This window comes from Rousettus aegyptiacus, unplaced genomic scaffold (genome assembly GCF_014176215.1).
Source record: "Rousettus aegyptiacus isolate mRouAeg1 unplaced genomic scaffold, mRouAeg1.p scaffold_m13_p_10, whole genome shotgun sequence".
NCBI lineage: Eukaryota > Metazoa > Chordata > Mammalia > Chiroptera > Pteropodidae > Rousettus > Rousettus aegyptiacus.
Genome location: NW_023416285.1, coordinates 47619880 through 47635408, shown reverse-complemented (window position 1 = coordinate 47635408; position 15529 = coordinate 47619880). Strand labels below are relative to the sequence as shown.

Genomic DNA, 15529 nt, shown 5'->3' with positions numbered 1-15529 from the left:
TGAGACTTTAAAATACAAGGAAATTAAATCTTCATTCAGACCCACACAATAACTAAGTGATGATGTTAGGTTTTTATTGAATCTGATGACTGTAGTGTAACAAACACTGTAAATAGTACAAACCTTTGGTGATGCCACTTGGAAAACAAGCAAGCCCCATTGATTGCCCTGGGCCAGCAAGCTGGGCCCAGAATAGACTTTCACCCAGTGCAGTGGCAGCACTAATAAGAAAAGTCATTTGCACAGAGAGGCAGGTTTTATTTTGTTTTATCTTCCTTTTTCAAACAATTGTGTCTTTTCCTGGGAATTAAAGTACAGAAGTTTATTCAGAAATGCAGTGAACTGTGCTCATAGCACTACCTTCAGGACACAATTACTTTGCTACTTAAAGTATCAAGTATGTCTCATCTTTTTACCCACTGTGGTCTTAGATGGTGGGCAATGAGACTTGTAAATTAACAGAGCACAAAATTCACAGAATAGGAAATGCATTTTAAGTTGTTTGGTGAAGTATCTGGGGAATATATTAAATCCTCAAGTGGTTTATACCATAAGCTTAAAAGAGACTGCAGCTCAGGAAAGTTTCACATCAGAGTGTGAACAGAGATAGTGATGGAATGTGTCAGAGGGAACCAAGCCAACTAATTTATCAGAGACTTTAAAATTTGAGAACATTCATTCCAATGCTTACCATTTTGTATTTCAGGGGATTCAAGCAGCATTGTATCTGCTATTTGCTACACAATCCCTAAGTCAGCTATGGGAAGTAGCCTCTATGCTCTAGAATCGGGCTCTGATTTTAAATCTAGAGGAATGTCTGCTGAGAGTCGTGTGATATTTGGACCTGGTGTCACCATGTCCACCTGTGATGTCATGCTCATTGACGACAGTGAGTATGAAGAGGAAGAAGAGTTTGAGATTGCCCTGGCAGATGCTTCTGACAACGCCCGCATAGGAAGGGTGTCATCAGCCAAGGTGCTCATTAGTGGTCCCAATGATGCCTCCACTGTGTCTCTGGGCAACACGGCTTTCACTGTCAGTGAGGATTCAGGTAAGGAAGAACAACTCCAGTGTTCCATCACCCATCTCCTGATCTCTTTCTTGAATGTTTCCTTTCAGGTTTGAGAGTGTTCTTAAATCAGTGAGAATTCCACTGTTGTTCTGAGGAATTACATAATGCTAGGCATTGCAACCAAGAATGGAAGGTGGTGAAGAACAAGCAGTCCCAATCACTTTTCTTGCTCTGGTTACTCACGGCAGGGAGAGATCTGGCTTAGAGCTTCATTGGCTGACCTCTGTGGTCTAGGCAGAGGTCCCAAACCTTTTTGGCGCCAGGGGCCAGTGCTCCTATGAGAATCTAATGCCTGATGATGTGAGTTAGAGTTGAGGCAGTGATGCTAGTGCTGGGGAACAGCTGCAAATACAGATGAAGCTTCACTCGCTCACCTCCTGCTGTGCAGCCTGGTTCCTAATAGGCCATGGACCATTACTTGCCAGCAGCCTGTGGCTTGAGGACCACTTATCTGGGGTGGGGCAAGATGCTAACTAAGCATTTTGGCTTACAAAGGAGGGGGATGTGATGATCTATTGAGAGCAAAGTTATTTAGTATACTTCTAGCTGCTAAAACAAATAAATTCTAAAATTTCAGTGTCTTCACAAATGGACATTTCTTATTCATATAACAGCTCAAAACAGTCAGTGAGAAGATTTCTTCCACCTAGGCTCCTTCCTGGCTTTGCAAGGGTCTTAAAGTCCTCTGCATGCTGTTGACAGACATACTGCTAAAAGAGCCAGCAGCTGTGATGAGTATTTACTGATCTGAGCCACTTGATTAGGGCCTTTCTCCTTTTCGAAGGTGATATTCTGAGTGATAGTTGGAACTATTATTTTTGAGTACTTACCAAATGCCAAGTACTACAAGATATGCATTCCATTCATTCTCAATCTTCTGTGCAAAAGATAACATTATACAGGAGAGCAAAGGGAGGCCCAAAGAGCTTAAATAAATCATCAAAGATTAAACAGACCTGGGACTAGAGCCCAGACCTTTCTACTATGCCATGTGTCCTTTCCCATACACCAAATGCCCAGTCACGATGACACGTCACCATACAACATACTGGCTTGAAAAGTGATGGATGGGTTTTCATGCAGCTTTTCTCTGACCTTGATTGTGGAAGCAGCTAAAAATCTACATGTATATCATTAGGACCCTGCGAAGTATGATGTCGCAGTAGATCAGAAGATGAGTTTCATTCCTAAAATAAGAAATAAGCACATATGGTTTAAGTAATGATGTGTGCACCACTCCGATAAAATAGGGAAATCAAATTAGTTAGGAACATTTAATTAGGAACATTCAGCTTCAGGCCCCATAGAATCCCCTAGCTGGTTCTTCTTTAATTGACTATTTTCTAGCTCATCCCATAGGCACTAGTCTCTGAGCTCCTTCTCCCAAAATAGGCTTGAGATGTTTTCAATGGATCCTCCCCTCTTAAGTTCATTGTTCTTCTCCTATGAACAGTCTTCTTATGAAGCCACAAAACTACTTCTCTCTATGGGCTATTTCTTCAGCATCACCTCCTGGAGACCATCCTCCAGGTCTTCTCTTTATCTTAGTGTCAGTAAAAGAGGAGTGGTGGCACCTCTCATTCTTCCTCAAAGAGAGCACAGGAGCATCACTGAAGCTGGCTTAGCCAAGCTAGCAGGTAAAACAGCTGCTGCTGCGAAGGAGAATGTTGCTGTGAAAACCCCACTGACTTTTCTGGCTCAAGGATGACCGTTGAAATCTCTATGAATCTGACTTCAGGAACAGTGAAGATTCCAGTTGTCCGCCATGGGACTGACCTTTCTACCTTCACATCTGTCTGGTGTGCTACACGACCCTCAGACCCAGCTTCTGCCACTCCAGGAGTTGATTATGTTCCCAGCTCTAGGAAGGTGGAGTTTGGACCAGGTGTCACTGAGCAGGTGAGCATACAGCAGTGGAAGGCTGGATGGGTCTGTTAATATGCTCTCTATTAACTTCTTATTAACTCTAATACAGTCTCTGGAGGACTCTAAACACCACTTGCAATATTGCTGTCTTCCCTTTCTTCAAAAACACAAACATGTAAACAGCAGAACATAGAGGGACCTTCTACAAACTCTTTCGGTGACATTTTCAAGCATCTGATATCCAGCATCACAGATTTAAGATAGAAATCACACTTGTTTGATATAAATATCTAAAAACAAAACACCTAAGGATGTGTAATAAAAGGAGTATAATTTTATGAGTAAAAAACTTAATTTAAGACCACCAAAAAATAAATTTCAAGTTGTCACTTTTGTCCTTATCTTCCAAAAGCAAATGGGTGTTCTGTGTTGAGCATTTTGTAAGGTTTGCTTTGATTTTTCTTTTTTGAATTAAAAAAAAATTAATTGAGATATAATTCACATATAATATTAGTTTCAGTTGTACAACATAATGACACAATGTTTGTATATATTGCAAAATGAATACCATAATAAGTCTTATCATCCTGATTTTTCTTCTAGTATTGTACCTTGACTATCTTGGATGACACACAATATCCAGTAATTGAAGGGCTGGAGACATTTGTAGTTTTCCTCAGCTCAGCACAAGGGGCCGAACTGACCAAACCCTTCCAGGCTGTCATTGCAATTAATGACACATTCCAGGATGGTAAGAGATTGGGGATGCCTATTTGTGACTCAGACTATAGTTATGTTGTTTTCCTTAATTTCCATGTGTATGACATTGGAACTCATTCACATTTTCATTCAAGAAATGTGTGTAAGAGTGTGTCTGTATATCTGCATATATGTGTACAAGAACATACATGCACACTTTTACATAGAAATGGGAACAAAATATGTTTTTCATGTGTCTGGCACTGTGCCACGGTTGGCCATGTCCTCAAGAAGCTCCACGTCCAGTTAGAGGATCAGACCCTTAAACATAAAAATTAAAATATATTTTGATAACGACCTGGTAGTGCTATGAATCTACTACTGTGGGAGCAGAGGGGACTGAACAGTAACTATGTGTGGAAGAAACACAGATTTCACAAAGTTGAGTCTTCAGGTGTGATAGGAGTTTACCTTATGGATAATAAAATAAAGCTTTGTTAAATGGAGAAATATAGTATATATTAAGTGTTACCAGTGTTTGTCTGTGTTGTATGATTCTGGGGCTTGTTCCTTGGATCCCCTGTGAAAGACTTGTATAGAGGCCAAACACTCAGAGAAGACAGAAGGAAAAGAGTAGCAAGCAGAAGTGATTTATTAGGCAGAGTACACTTGGAAGATGCCCAAGCAGGCACTTCAATAGAGGTTTGAGGGCCTGAGAAGTTGAGGGTTGGGGTTTTTTATATGGGCAGTAGGGTTTCTTTGTTCTCCTTCTTTCCCTCCCATCTTGAATGATATAAATTCCCTGTCCCTCCCTCTGAACCTCCACTCATGGCCCAGACATGAGTAGTGTGTGCCTATAGATCGGGAGTCACACACCTGTGCCATGGGGATTTTGAGGTAGGCATATGCTCAGTTAACTACTTTTGCTTGTGCTGGTCAAGCACCCCCAGGTCATATAATGATTATCTGCAGTTAACTGACCGTGGGGGAATGAGGGAGGCATCAGAAGCTGCCAAGTGTCTTGCTTTCTGTCAGGCTTCTGACAATAGGAGAAGGAGAGAGTCACCTGAAACTGAGAGATGTCTTATTTTTCTGCTCAGCTTCTGATCTTGGGAAAATGAGGGAAGTGCCTGAAGCCACTAGATGTCCTGTTATGTACGTTTCATTGCCAGATCTGTCTTGGGGTCTCGTTAACTCCTTATTGTCCCTTTTCTTCTGGCTCGTATCTACCTATCTACCTACTCTACAAGGTGTGCAGTGAACAACTAGCGACATTGAAATCTTTTCAGGTGCTTACTTGCCATCCATATATCTTCTTTGGTGAAGTATTATTAAATATCTCATTTTTAATTAGGTTGTTTTTCTTCTTTATTATTGTATCAGTATAGATTCTAGACAAAAACTTATGTTTTATAAATATTTTGTCCCAATCTTTTGCTTCTTTTTTGTTCTTTTAATAATATCTTTCAAAGAGCAATAGTTTTCATTTTGAAGTCATCCCATTTATTGGTATTTCTGTTATAGATCATGGTTTTGATGTTGTATCTAAGAAATCTTTGCCTGATCCATGGTTTCAAAGATTTTCTCTTATGTTTTTATTTTTTCTGGAAATTTTATAGTATTAGGTTTTGCATCTAGATTTATAATTCATAAAATTGTAACTTTTTAACCATGAACAAGATTATAACAATTATTATCTTTTTTATGGCTGTTATTTTAGTTTGCAGAGTGCTCTATTAAACATTATCTCATTTGCTCATAGCCCCATAGTTTTACTTTTGTTTTTATTTTGTAGGTAGGGAGACTTAGAATCAGGGGGAAGAAACCTGTCTTCAAGTCTAGGACTTTGGGCTGCACGTTCGTAGTCTCTGCCCTACACCGAATGGTCCTATTTGTGCAATAGTACAATCAGTGGGATTTCTTTTTCCCCTAGTAATGTTTTAAAAGAAGAAAGAAATTCAGTTATTCTTTTTATTTTTGAGAAGTGTTCTTATTCGTTTGCATGAAAGGATAGCTAGTTTCCCTCTGACGAAGTGGGAAGTGAAAGCCAAGTCAGAAGTGCCGAAATTTAATCCCAGCCCCACCACCCTTTTGCTCTTTTAGCCTTAAGGTTACTGAGCCTCGTTTTGTTCATCTATAAATAATGAAAATACCTGCCTTACGAGATTGTTGTAAGGAATAAATTAGATAAAATATGTGAAGATACCTACCATAGTACTTAGCACATAGTAGATTTAATGACATGTTAATTTCTTTGTGACACATCTATAATTTATCACACTTGACAATGGGATTCCAGTAACACACACAAAATTCATTGCACTGTGATCAGCACGGAAGATTCCACACAAAGAGGAAGCGATGGAGCCAGAGTTAAAACCTAAGTTTATTCTATCCAAGTCCAATCTTCTGGTTTTATACCCTACATGCTGACTTTTTCATAGTGCACTTTTAGCTGGCCCTCGATAGAACAGTGTTTAATATTGCTCAAGTTCCTTAAAAAGTCAACTTCCAGCCTTCCGAAGTGATCTTAGCTCCTTTCATTTTTTTCTACCAGGCAAGTCAACTAAGTACTCATCTCAGAACAGTTTCCTGTTTTCACCTTCACCTTCTGCTCCGTTACCTGGAATTAGACTTTGGTACGGGCCTGAGGAATGTTGAGTAAGGCAAGAAAGGCTTGTGACCACTACCACACCACACTCCCATGTATGCAACTATGTCCTACCTACTCATTAACTCGAAAGAACCAGAAGGAAGATTCCTCTGAAATCTCCAACTTAATCATTGCTCATAAAGAGACCATCACATTCTAGGCAGCTGTATTTGTGCTCACTTTGTCAGTTACTAAGATTAGCAGGTGACAGAATTTGGTAAGCATTTTCCATGCATAAGACTGGTGCTTGGCACTGTGTGGGTTACAGAGGAGAAAAGAGCAGAATTCCACAATTTATTTTGAGACACAAGACTTATACAAATAAGAAGATAACTGCGAGTTGGGCCATGTTTCATGAATGTTCTCAGAGAGGTGTTGACAATAAGCGCGTAATGCCCCACGTGAGCTCATGAGCCTGGAATCAAAGAGTGATTTCCATTTCATATACATTCACCACATAGGAAGAACTGACCCCAGGGCCAGTGCTTCTACTTCCTGTGGTAATTACAGTACCATGTATCAAGAGGATGATGTGAAATGACAGGCGTGGAAGCCCTTAACACAATGCCTAACTTGGGCTGGACCCCTTGTTGCCATAACCACCCCCCACACACATAAATTTATTCCTGAGCACTCAGCTATTGTCTTTCCATTGTGTCTTCCCTCGGTCTCCCACAAAACTGAGGGCTCCTTAAAAACAGGGACTGTCCCTAGTAAACAATCATAAGATGCATTCACCCACTTTCCTTTTTTTTTTTTCTGGATGAAAGTGAGAGTTAAAATCTTATTAGAGAGAGGGAGAGAGAGAGAGAGAGAGAGAGAGAGAGAGAGAGAGAGAGAGAGAGGAATCCTTTACAGCTCAGGAGGAATTTAGAGTTGATTAATGCATTACAAAACCCAAACATTACCACTCTAGCTTTTAACTCTCATCTGACTATCTGACTTGATGCCCGTCAGGCCTGCAAGAAAAATCAATCCAAAACGTTAGATAATCTGCAGTAGCAGAAAAGTTTTCTTGCTTATGTTGCTTTTAACCTGGCAACAAGCTTCCCTCTTTTCCTCCTGTGCTAGGCCATGTCATTGCCACCCACTTTTTAACAGCACATCATTTTACTGGATGACAGAGCCCTAAATGGCTAATGTTCAGGGCCTAATCCCCAAGATATTAATTTTTCTTTTAGGTGGGGTCTTCTTTCAAGTATCTTTTGGGTTTTTCTTAGTAATAAATGGCAACCGTTAGGCTAAACTCAGATAATGAGTTTGTTTTATTTTGCTAATACCAACAGTTCTGAGCAAAGGCCAATTGAAGGCAAACTGAGCTTTCTACATATTGACTTGCAGAATACTTGGATGCTTACCTTTTCTGTTCCTTGCTTTAGCATTTGGTAAGACATGTCCAGGATGTAGCCAGGAAGGTGACTACAGCTGTAGGGTCAGCATCCTGCAGCCCCAAAGACTAAAATGTCAATATGACTGAAAGGACTGCCTCTTTGCATTGTTTATTAAGGAGCCAATAACCAGCAGTCAACAAATGTTGGTCTCAGAAGGGGACACACCTTAATGTAGTGTTACTGTAAGCATTGTAGGAAGTAAGCAGGAAAAAAACGACCTTTCGTATCAAGAAGCCTGGAGCTAAGGGGCAATATAAACCATGTGATAATAATTCCTGCCAAAATTTGACTGCCTGCTCTGTGCCAGATATTGTATTGAGCACCATGCATACATAATCTCTTTAAATTCAATCCTCCTGATAATTCTGAGTTAGATATTAACATTTACAATTTACATATAAAAAAACTGAATCCTCAGAAAAATCTAAGTAGATTGTTCTATATCATAGCAGGGCAGGGATGGAAATTCAGACCTTTTTACTCCAAAGCCCTTTTTTTTTAAATGATTATTGTTACTTTTATTTTTTTATTTTCTTAATTTATTGGGGTTGACATTGGTTAATAAAATCGTATAGGTTTCAAGTGTACAGGTCAATAATACGTCATACGTATATCGTATGTTCACCGCCCCAAGTTAAATTTTCATCCGTCACTGTTTATTAAAGCACTTGTTTTTAACCACAATTTGGCTACATTTCGTTTCTAGTCCAATGAGGTCCTGAGAATTATAAGAGAAGACACAGCTCTTCGGTAGTAGTCACATACTGGGGCCCCAGAGGACAATTCAGCATGTGGATGTGTTTTGTTTGGCTCAAATAGTTTGGCCTATGTGAAATTTCTTTTTACTGTTCTAATTGGTTGCTATTTTAAAATTTAAGAAATATTGCATAAAACTCTAGATCTCTGACTTTGTTTGAAAATAGGAAGATCCGCCAACAAAAGCCTGGAGCTGAGGGTCAACCCCCTTTCACCAGGGCCTGCTCTTTCCTCTTTACCAGTGTCTCAACTCTCCCTATTGTCTCCCTGGCCCCAGGACCACTGTGAGTGGCCATCTATCAGCAGGTTTGCATTGCCGTTTGTAGCATCAGATGATAGTGAATTTTTTGATTACTAATGACTCTATCTATCACAGTTTTTCTTCTACCTGGCACATTTCCTGCATTATCTGCCTGCATTTGAGATGGCAATTGTATCCTGAAGCTGAACAAAAACAGGTGCAAAATTGCCTTATTCTATTTTATTGGAACCACACTCATAGTGGAAGCAGTTCCCTTGTCCTGAGGGCAGCAACCACGCCTTGAAATCTGCTTACTACTTGTGACTTTCCAGCCACTTGGCTGCTGAGGGCTGACTAGGGTTGTGGCCACCTACCTCTGTCTCATGCCTCCATCTTTTCTCCTGTTCCTTCAGTACCCAGCATGCAGTTCGCCAAGGATTTGCTCCTAGTGAAAGAGAAGGAGGGTGTCCTGCATGTGCCTATCATTCGGAATGGAGACCTGAGCTACGAGTCATCAGTGAGGTGTTATACTCAGGGCCATTCAGCTCAGGTCATGGAAGACTTTGAGGAGAGGAGAAATGCAGATTCTTCACGAATTACATTTCTGAAAGGGGAGAAAGTAAGTGGATTCATGGTTGCTGAAAAATGGAATTCTTTTCTTCCTTAATGCCTTGATTTATTCATAGTGAAGTAATTTAGACAAATTCCAAGCGTCCTAAAAGGTTTCTTACTAATTGATAACATTTTTAGTAATATCATCTATTCTGTATGGCTGTCCTCTTGGTCTCCCACTTACAACCAAATACATACATCATTGGCTGATTTGGGAAATTTAGATAATGTGTAATATTTTTGAGATTTAGCAGAATCAAATAAATGAGGCTCCTCTTAATTTTAAAGTACGTCAGAGATGAACATACTCCACAACATTACCCAGGGGAGGAAGAAACAATCCTCTGATACCTGGACCACTGTCTCAGGGCAACATATATCTAAGTATAGGACCAATAGTATAGGACCAAACAGACAGACATTGAGCAGATTCAAGTCAGCAGAGTATGCTCTTGGCAATATACACAAAAAGTGATGCATATATGCATGAGAACTCCTGAAAAACCCAACTTCTAAGTCTGGCTGAATCAGACTCAAAGGCTGCAACTCGATGTGTGTCAAAAGTGTATAGTGGCAGGGGGGGCGGGGAGGGGAGTGTATATTGAATGAGAATCACACTTTTCTATTTTTGGATCTCAGTTACAGATAATTGAGTCAATTGTACCCCCTGGTTCAAGGCCCACAGTACTCATTGGTCAGTTCGAGTCCCTTCTTTTATTTTATTTATTTGTTTTATTTTACATCTCTCCAGTCACATTCCCTTCCCCACCTCAGAACACATCGATCTATTGTGTTAATGAGTACCTTTTAATTTGTATTTGTTCTTTAAAAATGCTTGTTGTTTTGTGTGCAGTTTTTAATTTATACAATTGCTATCGTATGATATCTTTTTCAAACTTTTACTGTGTTTACTCAGCAATGTTTTATTCTTTCATGTCATTTATGTGTACATTTAATCCGTTGCTTCCAATTGTTGCATAGTATCACCTGATGTGCATCTACTTCATTTTACCCATTCACTCCCAGCAATAGAGAGTGAGGAGTCACAGTGATAGTGCCCAGTGACTTCCCAATACTCTGCTACCACTATTAATGCTGCAGTGCACATCCTCCTACATGTCCACTTACAAACATTAGTGGGAATCTCTTTGCATATATACTCAGCAGCAGAACTGCCAGACCATAGGTCATGCATGTACTTAATTTGAAAAAATAGCATCAGAATACTTTCCACAATGTTACTAGCAGTACATGAATATTGCTATAACCCTATATCCTCTTCAACATTTAGCATTACTCATCTTTGGAATTTTTGCTAGCCTAAAATGTATGAAGTTATACTTTGTTTTAATTTGCATTTCTCTTATTGATACTGCTTTATAAGTTTGTTACCTTATTGAGCTTCCTTTATGGAAATTTATTATTTTTATCCCTTAGTCCTTATTGTATTACTGTCTTTTTCTTACTGATTTTCAGTACTTTCTTGTATATTCTAAATATTAATTTTTTGCAAATTTTAGAAATTTTAGATATTTTAAACATATTTTCTCTGTCATTTATCTGTTATCTTTGACCATGGTGTTCTTAGTTGAACAGAAGTCTTTGATTTTGATATAAACCAATGTGTCAAATTTTTGCCTTATGATTAGTCCTTTTGAAGTTTAGCATAAAAAGACCTTACCCATCCCAGTTCACCTAGTTCTTCCTCTGTCCATCTTTACTAACAATAAAAAAAGTAATAGCTTTCTTCTTTGAAAATCTCAGCCTTTTTTTACAGTTATGACTCATAAAATTCCTGTCTTACGTATTTTGTGGAAATTTTACTGGTAGCAGATTGAAATGTGTTTAAGAATACTACAGATGCAATCTTTAGCTTTGAGTCTACGTGTCTGTATTTGTTTTAAGTTCAAAAAAGGATTATCTGCCTATCCAAGAGACAGTTTGTTATTTAATAAAATTATAAAGACATACAGTCTAATAGTCTATATGGTACTTGCATGACAATCTACCTATCATTAGTTATAAGCACACTTAGGAATCTTCATTTTCTTGGCTTGCTAAGCAATATGTCTTTGGAACTTGTCATTCACCAGAATGTCCTCTTTTAAAGATATCCTGAAGAGTCACTACTAAATTCATACTTTCTTTAAAGAAATTCTGATTTTAAGAAAGATGTAATAGAAAAAAAGGAACGTTCTTCATAAATTTAAAACCAAGTTAGCAAGCCATGTATAAATGCTCACAAGAATATTCTATCATTTGGTATTATTAGGAAGTATAAGAATAAAAGTTCTCTATACTCACATATTCTATGCAATATGGTAGTATAGTGGATTTCAAATGGCTCACTAAAAATAATCCCACTTACCACATGACTCTACTATGGAGGCGGCTGTTATCTAAAACGTGAACTTGTTTTACATTTTCTCAAGTATATAGTCCTCAATAGAGAATATTCAGTTTGAGAAACACTTGATTTCTTTCCATAAAACAATGTAATTTAGATTACATTCTGAGACTTTCAGTCTCAGCAGTTTTTATATGAGGCCCCATTTGGTAGCACATTTGAGAGTTCTGCAGCATTTAAAGGTGTCTTTACCCTAGCGGGAGCCTTTCTAAGTTCTTTATAAAACTATTAAATTTGTACAATGGAAAAGGAACCTTATTCAGCTCTCCAGGAAATCTAATCCATATCAGAAATTTACTTATCATAACATGTGCAACTGTATTAGTTAGCCCAAGCAAAATGTGGGCTAATGTTCTACATGTCTTTTGTGATGGGTGTTTTTTATTAATCTTGTTTTTCATCACTCATAACCAGTAATTCAAAATGGTTTGGAATATTCTCATTTGAGGCTTCACATACAGGTAGGTCCTACTCATGCATGAACTATAAGATATAAACATTCTATTTTATAAATGAAACAGTTTGGGTCTTTTTAATTTGTGTTGATTTTTTGATGCTGCAAAGAAGAAAAATCACTTTCTATGAAAACTGAGCAAATTATTGATATCTCACTGCAATTTTTAATCTGTCTTCTGCCATTGGCTCTAGATGAAGAACTGTACTGTCTCTATCCATGATGACTCCATGTTCGAGCCCGAGGAACAGTTCAGGGTCTACCTCGGCCATCCTCTTGGAAACCATTGGAGTGGAGCCAGAGTCGGAAAGAATAACATGGCCACCATCACCATATCCAATGACGAAGATGGTAATAATTACTCTAATGCACACTTAATGTACATTACCTTTACTAGTAATGTAAATGTTCTGAAAAATGAAAGTGCTTACAGATAGTAACAATCTTGGAGTATTTATGTAAAGAGTTGGCAGCAAATGATTGCTCTCTGTAGAGCTTCAATAAGTTTATATGTATTTTTAATCTCATTATTTCCTACCATACTGACAAGAGATAAGGAATGAGTATAGCTAAAAGCTAAGACAAAGCCACTAAGACAGTCACTACAGTTCAAGAACAGAATTGGAAATACAATCAGAATCAACTATATCCAAAGAACTGACTTAAACACTGCCACCTTTCTGGAAAAGTTTAATTTCTCAGTTTTCTTTTATCTCATTGACTTGGCCTACTAATCTAAAAAAAAAAGAAAAAAAAATCTGTTCCAAATTGAGACATAAGTGTTCTATTAAAATAGATATTTTAATGAGTGAATGGATAATAATATTACAAACAGTAATAGCAATTTTTATTAAATATTTACTATATGCCAAGAATCACACTGAGCATATTATCTTATTCATTTAATCCTAACAGTAATCCCTTAAGGCAGTTGTTATTACCACTATATTATAGATGAAGAAATCAGCAAAGTTATATAATTTACACTCTTAGTTACAGAAATATGAACAGCGAAACTGGATGTGAACTTTATTTTGTCAGATTCTAGAATCTGTGTGAGAGTCAGTAAGACTCTTCGGGTTTCCAATGTAGGATCAGGGACTACTTTGAACATTGGTAAAAATAAGAAATACAAGCCTTGATGCTGAATTACTCCTTTACCCAAGGTAACTCAGGTTCAAACCCTGTAGTGAACCTCTCACAGGCACACAGAAAATCCAATAATTGAAGCTCAGAGAGATAACAAGTTCATACGGTGTTGTAGTGACACACTTGAGTTTCAAAGAGTGCTCTTTTTAAAAACTATGAAGTCTCTAATGAGGCCTATCATCTTCAATTAGAAAGAATTGACTTTCTGAGAGGGAAAGAGGAGAAACAACATTGGGACTCTAGAAACTTCTGCAAATGTATTACAAATGGTATAAAATTAGTAAATGCTCTCAATGTTTTATTCCCTCTATCACTGCCATGTTGCCCTTATCTATGTGAATATTATAGAAAAATAGGCATTACTTGAATTTTTTATTAAAATTATCATCATATTATTAACTATATTCTAGCAATGGCAATAGTACCTTACACTAGATTGTGTTAAGTCTCGTGTTCCTGAATTATCGGTATAACTAGTCACTAAAACAACTCATTCGTACCTAAATAACTGGGAGAAGTTAGGAAAGCTAAGAGTGGGGAGGTGAAAGCATCAGGATGAAGGATCCAAAGGACCTGAGATAAAAGATGAATTTGGTAAATTTAAGTTATATATAAATGCGATAAATTATAAACCTTAGAAAGTCATATAACATAAATGAATAGGAGTTGATTCATGCAATGTTGATAGATATTTATCAGTTGCTTAGTATATCTCAGTCCCTTAATAAATTGTGCAAATTTTAAAACATTCTGTGAATTGTAATGCCCAGATAGAAACTTGGACATCATGAATTCTGAAGTTCTTAAAAATATTTCCCCTACTACATTATTTTTAATAAGAAACTTGTGAGAAAAAAAGTCTATGGAATCACAAATACATTATTTTTTTCCCAGGCATTGCTTAGGGGTAAATAAATACTGCATGCCAATTGGCCTTTGTATTGTGAACTGTGAAAAACTAACTCCTTCTTGTCATTAGAAGGTGTTTTCGTGGGAGGCAGAATCTTTCCTGCTCTTCTAATTTGCTCTTGTTTCCCGAACCATATTTCCTCAGCCCCCACCATAGAGTTTGAAGAAGCAGCATACCAAGTCCGGGAGCCCTTGGGGCCAGATGCCACGGCCATTCTGAACATCAAGGTGACCCGCAGAGGGGATCAGAACAGGACGTCCAAGGTCCGCTGCAGCACCCGGGACGGGTCTGCCCAGTCTGGCGTGGATTATTACCCAAAGAGCCGAGTCTTAAAGTTCAGTCCTGGTAACTGAACGCCATTCCCCACCTGAGGGTTTTACTTAATAGAGAGCCAAACAGCTTATAGTTTAAGAAAAGAGTGTGCAGAAAAATAAAAGAGGAAAACAGTAGTTCCTATGGCATAAAATATTAAGTATACATTCGAGTTTGCTGTGGTCTTTAAAATTTTTAAGTATTAAAAATGGCATGGAGAAAGAAAAAATAATAGGTTCCTTACTTCAGAACATTGTTAGCATTTTGGTTCATTTCAAAGGATTTTTGTTGTTGTTAGCTTATGATATTTGATTGAGTGATAGGATCACTTAATTTTAAAAATGTATACATGACAGCCATCACTCAACAAACCACCGCACTGGGCCCTTTTGGCCGGGATTACTAAAATCCAGAAGGCACAGTGGCTGTGCTCAAGTGGTTTAACATCTACTAGGAAATGGGTACCCTGCTATGGAGTTTTTTAAAAAGGTTTATCCTAGAGAGAGCTGCGGAGACAAGTCATGAGAGAGAGGAAGATGGGATCGAGGTCACACTAGCTGTTTAACTGTGCGATATATTAATTTGGTGGGAGGAGTGAGACAGGGAGGGGGTTGTTAAATTGTATGCTAGGTTTGTTCACAGACCTTTGTAGACTATGGCGTCATTTGTGATGTAGCCAAAAGTGGGCATCGGTGTTAGAGGCCTATTCAGGTGGAGGGAGAAAATGATTCCCTAAGAAGTGGCATTGGAGGTCTTCATTTGTCTCTTTTAACCCCCTGAAGTTTTATAGGGCTTCCAGCTCCATGTTGGGTACGTGTGCTTGGTGTTGGCTAGGAAGGTAGGTGGCCTTCCTCCTCATCCGTGAAAGGACCTCTCTTCTCAGCGTCTTTATTTTCTCCTTTCCGGCATGAGGATCTGAGGAAAAGATAGGTCTTACCACCAGGGACATTTACACCTTCAGAGAATCAATTTCTGGAAAAAAGAAGAGTGTTTTTAAGGCTCTAACC

At 38.2% G+C, this 15529-nt stretch overlaps 1 protein-coding gene across 4 annotated transcripts in view; it reads left to right on the top strand.

Annotated features, from left to right (window-relative positions):
• The window catches only part of FRAS1 (Fraser extracellular matrix complex subunit 1), a 404163-nt gene that overhangs the window by 355052 nt on the left and 33582 nt on the right, over positions 1–15529 (top strand). For all 4 annotated transcript variants that reach the window (XM_016154420.2, XM_016154419.2, XM_036227812.1 and 1 more), the window contains 6 exons: positions 707–1051; positions 2811–2971; positions 3542–3689; positions 9092–9297; positions 12346–12502; positions 14355–14555. In XM_016154420.2, coding sequence (XP_016009906.2) covers positions 707–1051; positions 2811–2971; positions 3542–3689; positions 9092–9297; positions 12346–12502; positions 14355–14555 — 1218 coding nt within the window. The remainder of the gene's footprint in view (positions 1–706; positions 1052–2810; positions 2972–3541; positions 3690–9091; positions 9298–12345; positions 12503–14354; positions 14556–15529) is intronic.